The sequence below is a fragment of the Caretta caretta genome, chromosome 1 (genome assembly GCF_965140235.1).
Source record: "Caretta caretta isolate rCarCar2 chromosome 1, rCarCar1.hap1, whole genome shotgun sequence".
NCBI lineage: Eukaryota > Metazoa > Chordata > Testudines > Cheloniidae > Caretta > Caretta caretta.
This window is the reverse complement of record NC_134206.1, coordinates 3,947,507-3,964,007: the sequence shown is the minus strand read 5'-3', so window position 1 is coordinate 3,964,007 and position 16,501 is coordinate 3,947,507. Positions and strand designations below refer to the sequence as shown.

At 47.3% G+C, this 16,501-nt stretch overlaps 1 protein-coding gene across 1 annotated transcript; it reads right to left on the bottom strand.

Moving 5' to 3' along the window:
* Window positions 1–9,374: 9,374 nt before the first annotated feature.
* LOC125626541 (olfactory receptor 52N4-like) lies at window positions 9,375–10,313 on the bottom strand. The gene has a single exon (XM_048829655.2). It carries the CDS (start codon window positions 10,311–10,313, stop codon window positions 9,375–9,377), a length of 939 nt encoding a protein of 312 aa, XP_048685612.2.
* Window positions 10,314–16,501: the final 6,188 nt, after the last annotated feature.

The following is a 16,501-nucleotide window of genomic DNA, read 5'->3' as shown; positions in this document are numbered from 1 at the left end:
ATACAAGGAAACTCTTTCTGGTGGACACCAGGAAGACTGGCATCCTCAGAGACAGTTGGTAGTTCCAACTAAATACCGGGCCAAGCTCTTGAGCTTAGCCCATGATCACCCTAGTGGCCATGCTGGGGTGAACAGGACCAAAGACCGTTTGGGGGGGTCATTCCACTGGGAGGGAATGGGCAAGGATGTTTCTACCTATGTCCAGTCTTGTGAGGTGTGCCAAAGAGTGGGAAAACCCCAAGACCAGGTCAAAGCCCCTCTCCAGCCACTCCCCATCATTGAAGTTCCATTTCAGCGAGTAGCTGTGGATATTCTGGGTCCTTTTCCGAAAAAGACACCCAGAGGAAAGCAGTACATACTGACTTTCATGGATTTTGCCACCCGATGGCCGGAAGCAGTAGCTCTGAGCAACACCAGGGCTATAAGTGTGTGCCAGGCACTAGCAGACATTTTTGCCAGGGTAGGTTGGCCCTCCGACATCCTCACAGATGCAGGGACTAATTTCCTGGCAGGAACTATGAAAAACCTTTGGGAAGCTCATGGGATAAATCACTTGGTTGCCACTCCTTACCACCATCAAACAAATGGCATGGTGGAGAAGTTTAATGGAACTTTGGGGGCCATGATACGTAAATTTGTAAATGAGCACTCCAATGATTGGGACCTAGTGTTGCAGCAGTTGCTCTTTGCCTACAGAGTTGTACCACATCCCAGTTTAGGGTTTTCCCCATTTGAACTTGTATATGGCCGTGAGGTTAAGGGGCCATTGCAGTTGGTGAAGCAGCAATGGGAGGGATTTACACCTTCTCCAGGAACTAACATTCTGGACTTCGTAACCAACCTACAAAACACCCTCCGAACCTCTTTAGCCCTTGCTAGAGAAAACTTACAGGATGCTCAAAAAGAGCAAAAAGCCTGGTATGATAAGCATGCCAGAGAGCGTTCCTTCAAAGTAGGAGACCAGGTCATGGTCTTAAAGGCGCTCCAGGCCCATAAAATGGAAGCATCGTGGGAAGGGCCATTCCTGGTCCAGGAGCGCCTGGGAGCTGTTAATTATCTCATAGCATTCCCCACCTCCAACCGAAAGCCTAAGGTGTACCATATTAATTCTCTAAAGCCCTTTTATTCCAGAGAATTAAAGGTTTGTCAGTTTACAGCCCAGGGAGGAGACGACGCTGAGTGGCCTGAAGGTGTTTACTACGAAGGGAAATGTGCTGGTGGTGTGGAAGAGGTGAACCTCTCCATGACCCTTGGGCGTATGCAGCGACAGCAGATCCAGGAGCTGTGCACTAGCTACGCGCCAACGTTCTCCGCCACCCCAGGACTGACTGAACGGGCATACCACTCCATTGACACAGGTAATGCTCACCCAATTAGGGTCCAACCTTACCGGGTGTCTCCTCAAGATAAAACTGCTATAGAACGGGAGATCCAGGATATGTTACAGATGGGTGTAATCCGCCCCTCTGAAAGTGCATGGGCATCTCCAGTGGTTCTAGTTCCCAAACCAGATGGGGAAATACGTTTTTGCGTGGACTACCGTAAACTAAATGCTGTAACTCGCCCAGACAACTATCCAATGCCACGCACAGATGAACTATTAGAGAAACTGGGACGGGCCCAGTTCATCTCTACCTTGGACTTAACCAAGGGGTACTGGCAGGTACCGCTAGATGAATCTGCCAAGGAAAGGTCAGCCTTCATCACACATCTCGGGCTGTATGAATTTAATGTACTCCCTTTCGGGCTGCGAAATGCACCCGCCACTTTCCAAAGACTTGTAGATGGTCTCCTAGCGGGATTAGGAGAATATGCAGTCGCCTACCTTGACGACGTGGCCATATTTTCGGATTCCTGGGCAGACCACCTGGAACATCTACAAAAAGTCCTTGAGCGCATAAGGGAGGCAGGACTAACTGTTAAGGCTAAGAAGTGTCAAATAGGCCTAAACAGAGTGACTTACCTTGGACACCAGGTGGGTCAAGGAACTATCAGCCCCCTACAGGCCAAAGTGGATGCTATCCAAAAGTGGCCTGTCCCAAAGTCAAAGAAACAGGTTCAATCCTTCTTAGGCTTGGCCGGTTATTACAGACGATTTGTACCGCACTACAGCCAAATCGCTGCCCCACTGACAGACCTAACCAAAAAGAAACAGCCAAATGCTGTTCAGTGGACCGGAAAGTGTCAGAAGGCCTTTAACAAGCTTAAAGCGACACTCATGTCTGACCCTGTACTAAGGGCCCCAGACTTTGACAAACCGTTCCTTGTAACCACAGATGCGTCCGAGCGTGGTGTGGGAGCAGTTTTAATGCAGAAAGGACCTGATCAAGAATTCCACCCTGTAGTGTTTCTCAGCAAAAAACTGTCTGAGAGGGAAAGCAACTGGTCAGTCACTGAAAAAGAATGTTACGCCATTGTCTACGCTCTGGAAAAGCTACGCCCATATGTTTGGGGACGGCGTTTCCACCTGCAAACCGACCATGTTGCACTGAAGTGGCTTCACACCGTCAAGGAAACTAACAAAAAACTTCTTCGGTGGAGTTTAGCTCTCCAAGATTTTGATTTCGACGTCCAACACATCTCAGGAGCTTCTAACAAAGTGGCTGATGCACTCTCCCGTGAAAGTTTCCCAGAATCAACTGGTTAAAATCGTCCTTGAGATGTGGAAAATATTGTTAGTCTTTATGTACTTGGTAGTATATTTAGAGATGCATGTGTCTTATTAACTCTGTTTTTCCTAGAGCTCCAGGAAGAAATCCCAGCCAGTGTTTCACCCTAGCTGAGATTTGGGGGGCGTGTCATAAATATAAAGGGAAGGGTAAACCCCTTTGAAATCCCTCCTGGCCAGGGGAAAGCTCCTCTCACCTGTAAAGGGTTAAGAACCTAAAGGTAACCTCGCTGGCACCTGACCAAAATGACCAATGAGGAGACAAGATACTTTCAAAAGCTGGGAGGAGGGAGACAAACAAAGGGTTTGTGTCTGTCTGTGTGCTGCTCTTGCCAGAGACAGAACAGGAATGGAGTCTTAGAACTTTTAGTAAGTAATCTAGCTAGGTATGTGTTAGATTATGATTCCTTTAAATGGCTGAGAAAAGAATTGTGCTGAATAGAATAACTATTTCTGTCTGTGTATCTTTTTTGTAACTTAAGGTTTTGCCTAGAGGGGTTCTCTATGTTTTTGAATCTAATTACCCTGTAAGATATCTACCATCCTGATTTTACAGGGGGGATTTCTTTATTTCTATTTACTTCTATTTTTTATTAAAAGTCTTCTTGTAAAAACTGAATGTTTTTTCATTGTTCTCAGATCCAAGGGTTTGGGTCTGTGGTCACCTATGCAAATTGGTGAGGCTTTTTATCCAACATTTCCCAGGAAAGGGGGGGTGCAAGTGTTGGGAGGATTGTTCATTGTTCTTAAGATCCAAGGGTCTGGGTCTGTAGTCACCTAGGCAAATTGGTGAGGCTTTTTTACCAAACCTTGTCCAGGAAGTGGGGTGCAAGGTTTTGGGAAGTATTTTGGGGGGAAAGACGCGTCCAAACAGCTCTTCCCCAGTAACCAGTATTAGTTTGGTGGTGGTAGCGGCCATTCCAAGGATAACGGGTGTAATATTTTGTACCTTGGGGAAGTTTTGACCTAAGCTGGTAAAGATAAGCTTAGGAGGTTTTTCATGCAGGTCCCCACATCTGTACCCTAGAGTTCAGAGTGGGGGAGGAACCTTGACAAAGGCCAATGGCATTTTGGGATGTATAAGTAGGGGCATAGCGAGCAGATCGAGGGACGTGATCGTTCCCCTCTATTCGACATTGGTGAGGCCTCATCTGGAGTACTGTGTCCAGTTTTGGGCCCCACACTTCAAGAAGGATGTGGATAAATTGGAGAGAGTCCAGCGAAGGGCAACAAAAATGATTAGGGGTCTGGAACACATGAGTTATGAGGAGAGGCTGAGGGAGCTGGGATTGTTTAGCCTGCAGAAGAGAAGAATGAGGGGGGATTTGATAGCTGCTTTCAACTACCTGAAAGGGGGTTCCAAAGAGGATGGCTCTAGACTGTTCTCAATGGTAGCAGATGACAGAACGAGGAGTAATGGTCTCAAGCTGCAGTGGGGGAGGTTTAGATTGGATATTAGGAAAAACTTTTTCACTAAGAGGGTGTTGAAACACTGGAATGCGTTACCTAGGGAGGTGGTAGAATCTCCTTCCTTAGAGGTTTTTAAGGTCAGGCTTGACAAAGCCCTGGCTGGGATGATTTAACTGGGAATTGGTCCTGCTTCGAGCAGGGGGTTGGACTAGATGACCTTCTGGGGTCCCTTCCAACCCTTATATTCTATGATTCTATGATTCTATGATTCTATGACACTAAGCCCTGGTCTAGACTAGGACTTTAGGTCGAATTTAGCAGCGTTAAATCGATGTAAACCTGCACCTGTCCTGACAATGAAGCCCTTTATTTCAACTTAAAGGGCTCTTAAAATCGGTTTCCTTACTCCACCCCTGACAAGTGGATTAGAACTTAAACCAGCCTTGCCGGCTCGAATTTGGGGTACTGTGGACACAATTCAACGGTATTGGCCTCTGGGAGCTATCCCAGAGTGCTCCATTGTGACCGCTCTGGACAGCACTCCCAACTCAGATGCACTGGCCAGGTAGACAGGAAAAGAACTGCGAACTTTTGAATCTCATTTCCTGTTTGGCCAGCGTGGCAAGCTGCAGGTGACCATGCAGAGCTCATCAGAACAGGTGACCATGATGGAGTCCCAGAATCGCAAAAGAGCTCCAGCATGGACTGAACGGGAGGTACGGGATCTGATCGCTGTATGGGGAGAGGAATCCGTGCTATCAGAACTCCGTTCCTGTTTTTGAAATGCCAAAACCTTTGTCAAAATCTCCCAGGGCAAAAAGGACAGAGGCCATAACAGGGATCCGAAGCAGTGCCGCATGAAACTTAAGGAGCTGAGGCAAGCCTACCAGAAAACCAGAGGGGCGAACGGCCACTCTGGGTCAGAGCCCCAAACATGCCACTTCTATGATGAGCTGCATGCCATTTTAGGGGGTTCAGACAACACTACCCCAGCCGTGTTGTTTGACTCCTTCAACGGAGATGGAGGCAACACGGAAGCAGGTTTTGGGGACAAAGAAGATGACGATGAGGAGGAGGAGGAGGTTGTAGATAGATCACAGCAAGCAAGTGGAGAAACCAGTTTTCCCAGCAGCCAGGAACTGTTTCTCACCCTGGACCTGGAGCCAGTACCCCCCGAACCCACCCAAGGCTGCCTCCTGGACCCGGCAGGTGGAGAAGGGACCTCCGGTGAGAGTACCTTTTAAAATACTATACATGGTTTAAAAGCAAGCATATGAAAGGATTAATTTGCCCTGACATTCGCAGCTCTCCTGGATGTACTCCCAAAGCCTTTGCAAAAGGTTTCTGGGGAGGGCAGCCCTATTGCGTCCTTCATGGTAGGACACTTTACCACTTCAGGCCAGTAACACGTACTCGGGAATCATTGTACAACAAAGCATTGCAGTGTATGTTTGCTGGCGTTCAAACAACATCTATTCTTTATCTCTCAGTGTTATCCTCAGGAGAGTGAGATATCTTCATGGTCTCCTGGTTGAAATAGGGTGCTTTTCTTCAGGGGACATTCAGAGGAGCCCGTTCCTGCTGAGCTGTTTGCCTGAGGCTGAACAGAAATGTTCCCCTCTGTCAGCCACGGGGAGGGGGGAGGGTTGAGAGGGTAGCCACGCGGTGGGGGGAGGCAAAATACGACCTTGTAACGAAAGCACATGTGCTATGTATGTAATGTTAACAGCAAGGTTTATCCTGAAAGAGAGTAGCCACTGTTTTATAAAATGTGTCTTTTTAAATACCGCTGTCCTTTTTTTTTTCTCCATCAGCTGCATGTGTTTCAATGATCACAGGATCTTCTCCTTCCCAGAGGCAAGTGAAGATTAGAAAGAAAAAAAAAAAACGCACTCGTGATGAAATGTTCTCTGAGCTCATGCTGTCCTCCCACACTGACAGAGCACAGACGAATGTGTGAAGGCAAATAATGTCAGAGTGCAGGAAAGCACAGAATGACCGGGAGGAGAGGTGGCAGGCTGAAGAGAGTAAGTGGCGGGCTGAAGAGAGTAAGTGGCGGGCTGAAGACAGGGCTGAAGCTCAAATGTGGCGGCAGCGTGATGAGAGGAGGCAGGATTCAATGCTGAGGCTGCTGGAGGATCAAACCAGTATGCTCCAGTGTATGGTTGAGCTGCAGCAAAGGCAGCTGGAGCACAGACTGCCACTGCAGCCCCTCTGTAACCAACTGCCCTCCTCCCCAATTTCCATAGCCTCCACACCCAAACGCCCAAGAACGCAGTGGGGGGGCTTCTGGCCAACCAGCCACTCCGCCACAGAGGATTGCCCAAAAAAAATAAGGCTGGCATTCAATAAATTTTAAAGTTGTAAACTTTTAAAGTTCTGTGTGGCATTTTCCATCCCTCCGCCACCACCCCTTCTGGACTACCTTGGTAGTCGTCCCCCTATTTGTGTGATGAATGAATAAAGAATGCATGAATGTGAAGCAACAATGACTTTATTGCCTCTGCAAGCGGTGATGGAAGGAAGGAGGGGAGGGTGGTTAGCTTACAGGGAAGTAGAGTGAACCAAGGGGCGGGGGGTTTCATCAAGGAGAAACAAACAGAACTTTCACACCGTAGCCTGGCCAGTCATGAAACTGGTTTTCAAAGCTTCTCTGATGCGTCCCGCGCCCTCCTGTGATCTTCTAACCGCCCCGGTGTCTGGCTGCGCGTAACCAGCAGCCAGGTGATTTGCCTCAACCTCCCACCCCGCCATAAACGTTTCCCCCTTACTCTCACAGATATTGTGGAGCACACAGGAAGCAATAATAACAGTGGGAATATTGGTTTTGCTGAGGTCTAAGCGAGTCAGTAAACTGCACCAGCGTGCCTTTAAATGTCCAAATGCACATTCTACCACCATTCTGCACTTGCTCAGCCTGTAGTTGAACAGCTCCTGACTACTGTCCAGGCTGCCTGTGTACGGCTTCATGAGCCATGACATTAAGGGGTAGGCTGGGTTCCCAAGGATACATACAGGCATTTCAACGTCCCCAACAGTTATTTTCTGATCTGGGAATAAAGTCCCTTCCTGCAGCTTTTGAAACACACCAGAGTTCCTGAAGATGCGAGCGTCATGTACCTTTCCCGGCCATCCCACGCTGATGTTGGTGAAACATCCCTTGTGATCCACCAGAGCTTGCAGCACTATCGAAAAGTACCCCTTGCGGTTTATGTACTCGGCGGCTTGGTGCTCCGGTGCCAAGATAGGGATATGGGTTCCGTCTATGGCCCCACCACAGTTAGGGAATCCCATTGCAGCAAAGCCATCCACTATGACCTGCACATTTCCCAGGGTCACTACCCTTGATATCAGCAGATCTTTGATTGCGTGGGCTATTTGCATCACAGCAGCCCCCACAGTAGATTTGCCCACTCCAAATTGATTCCCAACTGACCGGTAGCTGTCTGGCATTTCAAGCCTCCACAGGGCTATCGCCACTCGCTTCTCAACTGTGAGGGCTGCTCTCATCTTGGTATTCATGCACCTCAGGGCAGGGGAAAGCAAGTCACAAAGTTCCATGAAAGTGCCCTTACGCATGCGAAAGTTTTGCAGCCACTGGGAATCGTCCCAGACCTGCAACACTATGCGGTCCCACCAGTCTGTGCTTGTTTCCCGAGCCCAGAATCGGCGTTCCACAGCATGAACCTGCCCCATTAGCACCATGATGCATGCATTGGCAGGGCCCATGCTTTCAGAGAAATCTGTGTCCATGTCCTGATCACTCACGTGACCACGCTGACGTCGCCTCCTTGTCCGGTATCGCTCTGCCAGGTTCTGGTGCTGCATATACTGCTGGATAATGTGTGTGGTGTTTAATGTGCTCCTAATTGCCAAAGTGAGCTGAGCGGCCTCCATGCTTGCCTTGGTATGGCGTCGGCTAAGAAAAAAGGCGCAGAACGATGTCTGCCGTTGCTCTGACGGAGGGAGGGGCGACTGACGACATGGCTTACAGGGTTGGCTTCAGGGATCTAAAATCAACAAAGGGGGTATCTTTACATCAAGGAGTATTTCAGGCAGGACTTCACGGAGGGTTCCAATAGGAAATGGTGCACCTAAGTTATCGTTCTTATTGGAACAGGAAGGTTAGCCTGGACTCTGATTGATACATGGCTAGATTTACCTTGCTGCACCTTCTCTGTGAGTGACTGCAGTGTGACCAAGAGGAATGAGTCCCCTAGACAGGGGAGGGGGGGAAGCAAATGAGTACAAAACAAATCTGGTCTATTTCTTGTTTTGATCCACTCCATCTATCTTTTACGTCTTTGGCTGGCAGCAGAGGGTGCAGAAGGACTGCATGCAATCCACATCTCATGGCTGCTCGGCAGAAGATGGTACAGTACGACTGCTAGCAATCCGTATCGCCTGCCTGCTCACCATAAGACGATTCAATAGGAGTGACTGCAAGACTAAAGAGAATGACCTGGTCAAATCACTCCAAATTTAGTCCCTGCGCCCATGTCTGCCCAGGCGCTCCTGGCCGACGTGGCCAGGAGCACCTCGGACATGACGATGATGGCTACCAGTCGTACTGTACCGTCTGCTGCCACAAGGCAGTGGGTTGCTGCTGCTGTGTAGCAATGCAGTACCACGTCTGCCAGCACCCAGGAGATATACGGTGACGGTTACCTGAGCGGGCTCCATGCTTGCAGTGTTATGGCGTCTGCGCAGGTAACTCAGGAAAAAAGGCGCAAAACGATTGTCTGCCCTTGCTTTCACGGAGGGAGGGAGGGAACGGGGGCCTGACGATATGTACCCAGAACCACCTGCGACAATGTTTTAGCCCCATCAGGCATTGGGATCTCAACCCAGAATTCCAATGGGTGGCGGAGACTGCGGGAACTGTGGGATAGCTACCCACAGTGCAACGCTCCGGAAGTCGACGCTAGCCTCGGTACTGTGGAAGCGCTCCGCCGAGTGAATGCACTTAATGCACTTAGAGCATTTTCTGTGGGGACGCACACACTCGAATATATGAAACCGATTTCTAAAATAAAGACTTCTATAAATTCGACCTAATTCCATAGTGTAGACATACCCTACAAGGTATCAGGTGATGTTCAGGGACAGGGAACTCAGCAACAGAGAAAGCACTGCTTGGTGATGATGTGATAAGACATTAGATGTGAGGAACTTCTCCGACTGTGAAATTCCACAATGCTATGCTGATCCAAATGGGGACAGAGCAGCCTTCATTAGCAAGGAGATATCCTTCCCCCTCTTGTCACACAGGCTTACAGTCAGTGGCCCAAAGTGATCACTTTCTGTGGATGTATTTGCCCACTTTGTCACGAAGCTCTTTGGTTTTTACCCCATAAAAGATAGGGTTGAGCATGGGGGGGACGAGGAAGTAGAGGTTGGCCAAAATGATGTGAACATGCGGAGCGATGCCCTCACTGAACCGGTGTGTCAGAGAGGAGAAGAGCGAGGGAGTATAAGATGTCAGTATCACACAGATGTGGGCTGTGCAGGTGCTGAGGGCTTTCTGGTGGGCTCTCTTGGAGGAGATTCTGAGGAGAGCCCTGATGATTAGACCATAGGACAAGGCAATGAGCATAAGGTCTAACCCATTGACTACAAATGCTATCACCAAACCGTACATCCAGTTGACTGTAATGTCTCCACACGACAACTTCACCACAGCCATGTGGTCGCAGTACGTGTGCGGGATAATGCGGTTGGTACAGAATGGCTGCCTCTTCAGGAGCAGGGGCAGGGGCAGAATGAAGAGAACAGCTCTTATCAAACCCACAAGCCCTAGCTTAGCTACTCGTGTGCTCGTGAGGATAGTGGAGTATCTCAGGGGGTTACATATGGCGACATAGCGATCGAAGGCCATTATTACGAGGACGGCTGAGTGCATAACAGAAGCCGCATGAAGGAAGAACATCTGGGTGAGGCAGCCACCCACAGTAATGCTTTTCAAATTGAACCAAAATATACACAGTGCCTTTGGTATGACAGAGCTAGACGTGTTGATGTCTGTGAGTGCCAGCATGCAGAGCAGCAGGTACATCGGCTTGTGCAGGGTCTGCTCTTTGCTTACAATAAATAGAACCATGAAATTTCCCAAGAGGATGATAATATAGAACATAGAGAAAAGGATGGAAATCCAGATGTGGGCATCTTGCAAGCCAGGGATGCCCGTTAGGATGAATGCTGATGGGTCAGAAGGGGTGAGGTTGAAAGATGCCATGAGGTAGTTGAAGCATCAATCAGAATTGCTGAAGATGCCTGTGAAGGGAGAGAAACAGAGATGCACGGGGGGTTACACACTCGATAACAGTACAGTCAATACGAGAAAGGAGGATGAGCAGTGATGTGGCAACATTTACAGATGTCACCAGATTATTTTGGTCATTGTCAAGTCCAGAGAAGTCCTTAGAGGGAGATAACCAAGCCAGGTGAATGGGTAGTATGATAGCAGATATATTTTGATGCCAAAAATGGGAACATTTATGCCATTGGAGTGAAAAACTTGAATTTCTCAAACACCTTGCTAGGTTCTAATTTTACTTGTATGAACTCAGGACAAGGACATGGGTATCATCATACACAGCTCTGTGAAACCCTGCTCACAGTGCAAGCATGGGCAGATGCTAAGCAAAACACTGAGATGCAGGAGGAGTGGGATGGAAAATCATTAAAAAATACAGAAAATGCAATGCCATGAGATCAGTCACTCAATGTTTCACCCTCCTCTGGACTCCTCTGTGTAATACTGGGCACCCTTCTCACTCAGGGTATTGCAGAGCAAGAGGGGTTCAGGGAAGGGCAATGAGAATGATGAAGGGCCCAGGAAAACAGCCAGTATCAAATGGAGTGTAGTTGGTACTGATCTGATTGTATGATTCTAACTCTCGTACAGAGAAAGGTTTAAAGACTGGTATTGTTAACTTAGTAAGGCAATTAATAAGAGGGGATATGAAATACTGTAAAATAATATACAGACTGGTACAGTATAGATCCAGAATGTGTTCTCCTGGTCCTCTAACACAAGATCAAGAGGACATTCAGTTAAACCGAAACTTGGCAAATTCAAAGCAGAAAAAAAAAAGATGCTTTCTTCACTCAGTGCCTAATTAGCCTGAGGAACTCATTACCACAAGAGGTAGTGGAGTCCATAAGATAACTAAGAATCAGGAATGGTTTGGACATTTACATGGATAGTGAGACTATACAGTTACAATAGTCGCAGCAAAATACATATTTTGGAAAGTCTCTAAGCCCACGTGTTTCAGGACACAAGCCAACGTCTAGCTGTTAGGAAGAGTGTCACGGATCAGACCTATGGGCCATGTAGTCCCGTTTCCTTCTCTGACAGTGACAGCCTGAGGTGCTGCAGAAGAAGGTGTAAGAAACCCCTCAGTAGGTGGAAGGGATATGCGTGCATTGACCATCAAGAGGGTGTCACCCTAATGCCTATGCTGGAACAGAGCCAAGTTTCCCCCATGGAAAGTGGCATTATCATGCTGTGTTATGCCTGTGCTCAATAGAATGGACATGAAGGGCACAAGGATCTTGGTATTTAGGGCTACAGGCCTGAATCTCTGTTACTTCACCTGTTTCTTTTGGTGAGACACTTTCTTGCAGGCTCCCAACTTTGTGTGTGACATATGTTAAAGGTGTTAACTGATAAGTATTAGCAGAGACACATATCACCAACTGAGCTGCTAACCCATCTCATGCCTAAATATTAATGTAGTTTACAGATGACACAAAAATTTGGGGATTGTGAATAATGAAGAGGACAGGGCATGGATTCAGAGCAATCAGGAATGGTTGGTAACCTGGACTGAAACAAACAATATGTGATCAAATATGAACTAACAGCTAATTACTAAGTGATCCATCCCCTGTCGCCCATTCCCAGCTCCTGGCAAACAGAGGCTAGAGACACCATCCCTGCCCATCCTGACTAGTAGCCATTGATGGACCGATCCTCCTTGAATTTATCTAGTTCCTTTCTGAACCCTGTTATAGACTTGGCCTTCACAACATCCTCTGGCAATGAGTTTCACAGGTTGATTGTGTTTTGTGTGAAGAAATACTTCCTTTTAAACCTGCTACCTATGACTACAATAACATAAAGCTACAGAAAGCAGTTTTCATTTAAGATTTCAGCAATATAGAAGTTTTCATATTATGTCACTTAAATTATGCTTGGATAATAAAAGGAAACTATTTTCAAAATGAAAAGAATATTTAGAATCTCAGTTCAATTTATCTCAAATTTAAAAAGAAAAATTTCCAACATTCCAATACTCAGCCTGTGACAGTTCAAGCAGAAGTTGCTGGTTTTTTTTTCCTCCAAGAAAAAATAAGCCAAGGTTTTTGGAAAGCTATAAGAGTCCTAATTTATAACCTTAAATATGAAGTCACAAATATCCTGGAAACCCATGTGGAGAAATGGCTCTTGATGGGGGGTTATTGTTCAAGATTATTTTTATTACAACACCAACACTTTAGTTCTCCGAAAATACTCCGCTTTTAAGGAGATTGATTTCCATTCCTTATTATTATTTAAGATTATGGTAGCACCCAAAGAATAGTAACTGGTTCCTAATCAGAGGAAACAGTTCTTATCCTGAAAAAAACACGTTGTTTGATAAGAGAAAAGGGGGAATACAACATATTATTTGTATTACAGTAGTGGCCAGATATTCTGATCAGTATTGCAGTCCTGTTACATTGTGTGCTACAGAACTAAAAGTAGATAGGGTGCCTGGTCTAGAGAGCTTACGGCCTAAGATGAAGAATTTACAAAAAAAGGGTGGGGAGGGGGGAAGGAGAGTTGTTTTGTTTGTTTTTACTTTATTTGCATTAATACATATTGACTTTTTCCAAATGACCTTCAGCTTAATTATGTAAATGCTGGTGTTAGGAGTTGAGACCGAAACAGGTCTTGGGAAGAGATTTGGAGAAGAGGGTAGCAGTCTTACAGCTTAGTTCAAAGAGGACCATATATCCATAAGAGTCTATCTGGAAGAAAGCAAGATGGCATTTGCAGAAGTCTCACATGAGTGGGCAGTCAAGTCTTGCAAAGCTGGGAGCGTGGAGGGAGACACTACGAGAGACGGGATCAGATAAGTGAATTGTGAACGTACTTCTTTCTTGTAAGTTTCATCTTCCTCCCCTTTCCTCACACACATTAACTACACTTTTTCCATCCTCATTCTGCAAACCAGCTCTCTTGTTTTTCCCCTTTCCAGCTTTGATTCAATTGTCATTATAACTTTATATGCTGTTTGAAACTTGTCTTCCATACATTATAAGTATATGACTTTCACATCCTGTCCAGCCCTCACAAAGAAGGGGCAGAATATAAAACTGATAATGCAGAATATAAAACTGATAATGCATAGACTGATTTTCTTCCTATCCTAAAAGTAATACACATTGTTTAGATTGTTTGTGCATTTATTACTATAAAATACTGGTATAATTCTGTCAGTTCTTTTGTGTTGATTCTGAGAGAGGTGTAATGATTTTGGGGTCCCTATTTCTTTCATTCTAAGGTGAACTTGTTTTTAAAATGTCTGAGTACAGCCCTCTGCCTGACCCACAACCTCTGGCACTGCACACCTCTCTGTGTGCATGCCGTTCCCCACCCACAGAACCCCCAGCGCTGCCAGTTTGTCTGTGTAGACCCTACTCCATGCCCCCATTAACCCCAGCGCTGGCCACTTGCCCATGTAAGTTCTTCACCCCCCAAATTTCCAGCCTCGCCACACAGTGATACCCCTCACCCAGGACCAAAACCAGGTATCAGACCCCACAGCGACAGCCACAGAAATACCTCCTCAGATGAGGTGAAACTCAGTGTCTGCCTGCACCGGGGGAAAGGGGGGATCAGCCTGAACAGCCTCCCTGGGGATGAAGGGAACCCCAGCAGCTGCTCAGTCAGTGCGGGGAAGGAGAGATGGACAGATCTGGTGGGAGGGAGAGAGGATGTGGAGACTAAAAGGAGCCAGTAACTTCTCCTCAAAATGACACAAAGCTTTACGTATTGCAGCCTGTTAGAAACCCAGACACCACTTCCTGAGGCTGCGTTTCCATCTTGGCAATTTCTGATGTTACCACAAGGCTGTAGTGGGGCTGCTCATGCGAGGAGGGGTGGTTGGGAGGGGGTGGTGTCAGAGACAGTCTGCCACAGTGTGGTCCACATGCCGTTACTGTCTGAGACACCCCTCTGCCCAGGAGGCCCCTTTACATCTCTTTGGTCTGTGCATTAGACAGAATGTGCATTCTCTGTTTCGCCCAGTTCCAGGACTCTGTGCCACTGTGATCCGGACACTGAAGCCGCACCCCCCACCCCCACTGTGCGTTCCTGGGCCTCCCCCGGGGAGATTTCCAACACTGTCTGGTTTCCTCTGAGCCATATGCATGCTTTTCTTTTTACTATCTTTTGGGGCTTCTCGTCCTCTCCAGACGCAGAGGTGCAGGGCACAGAGAGCAGACACCCTCCATCTCTGAAAAAAATTGTTATCCTGATTGTTCTGAACCTCTAAGCCTCGGAGTGTGAGATTCCAGCAACTCTCCGGTCAGTTCTTCTGTGGTCCAAAGGAGCTTACCTGTCCTTAGAGGCCATGGGACGACTCCAGTTGAAGTCACTGAAGGCTCATGGCTGGTGTAAATCAGGCCATTTATTTAAGTCCCTACACGTGGATTTAGGGTGAACTCCTGGCCGTGTTGGGAGTTTTGCCATTGAACTTAGTGGATCCTGCTCCAAGCTACAAAAATCATGGCTTCCATTCCTGCTACAGAGAGTGCTATTCTGTTAGAATGGTGAAAGAGTCTGAAGGAAACCCCAGTTTACGTGGCAACTCTCATTGTTATGTCAGGGAGGCCAGCGTCAATCTGGAATTACCCAGTGAGGGCAGAATGTTAGAGCAGAATCTGGCCAGTGTGTGACCCATTCTTGCTCTAAACCCTCTGGTAACACAGATACCCACTGAAGAGACTTTGTCTGCACTTCCTAACAGGGCAGCAACGTTTCTGAATTGAATTGAAAAACTGGAGAGAACCAGATGAAAAAGAGACAGCGCCCCCCCCCCCCAAGCCCACAAAAGCTTATGCTCAAATAAATTTGTTAGTCTCTAAGGTGCCACAAGTCCTCCTGTTCTTTTTGAGGATACAGACTAACACGGCTGCTACTCTGAAACCAAAAAAGAAAGCTACTGAGACAGATAGAAGGACACAGTAAGAGAAAAGGAACTGATCTTAAAATCAATAATTTTGTAGATCCAGTGTTACCAGGTACATCCCCTGGTATTTCTGAAAGTACTAAATAGTAAAAGCTGCCATGCTGGTGAACTCCTGCCCAGGTGTTTTCGGAACTGAACCCTTGCTGAGCCCTTTGTGCTAACTTTAATGCAGAAACAGGCAACTCACCGAAATCCCTCTGAACAGAGAGATGAAATCCTACTGCGACAGGAAGGCAGAGCCCTGAGAATCAGTGTATGAATCTCCCATGTCTGACACTCAGCTACCTTTATGAATCCCCTGTACAGTCCCTGCAGACTCTCAGGTTGGCCAGGACTCCCAAGACTCTGTGAGCAGTGGGAATAGCAGAAAATAGACCCGAGAGAACTACAGCCTGAGAGCCTCCACTGGGAAATGATTCGTCAATAACAGAGCCTCGGGTTGTCAGGGCACACAGTCTTGCAGACTTGATAGAGTTGTCCAGCAGTACTGAATCCCCGGAGAGAAAAGGAAGACCCAAAGCTTAGAAAAAACTCATTTATCTATCAGCATTTCCGTGCTGCTGCCCATCATCCGAGAATCTGAGCATCTCCTCCTCATCCTCCTGGCTGACGAGCCCTGCGCTGAATCCCTGGGAAAGCGACAAGCAATGGAAAGTCTCTGGGAAATCCTTGTTTCAAACCCAGAATAATAATCCCTCCCATCTGATAGCCTCTTTCTGATTGAGGGCAGCAGAGATTGCCCCTGCTCAGTCATAAACCCACCATAGCACAATATCATGCCATGGTCAGAAACAGCTTCCTGAGACACTTCAGTGATCAGCATGTGCCCTGAAGCCGGTGGGCTGCTAGAATCACTGCACCGGCTGTAATAAGGAGAGGGAGGGTGGAGGGAGCTGCTCAGAGGAACAGCTGTGAGTTAGGTGCCCAATGGTTCATCTGCATTCAGTGGGACTCAGGTTGTTAGAGGCACAAAGGCAGTAGACGCCAACTATAGTCTTGGCCGTCATAACATCCTCTGGCAAACAGTTCCACAGGATAGGTCCAAAGAGTTCCTGGAGGACAGGTCCATCAGAGGCTATTAGTCAGGATGGGCAGGGATGGCGTCCCTAGCCTTTGTTTGACAAAAAAGGTGGGAATGGGTGACAAGGGGTGGATCACTAGATGATTACCTGTTCTG

Excerpts from the sequence above, each read along its gene's own strand:
- LOC125626541 (XM_048829655.2), bottom strand. The coding sequence starts at position 10,313 with ATGGCATCTTTCAACCTCACCCCTTCTGACCCATCAGCATTCATCCTA.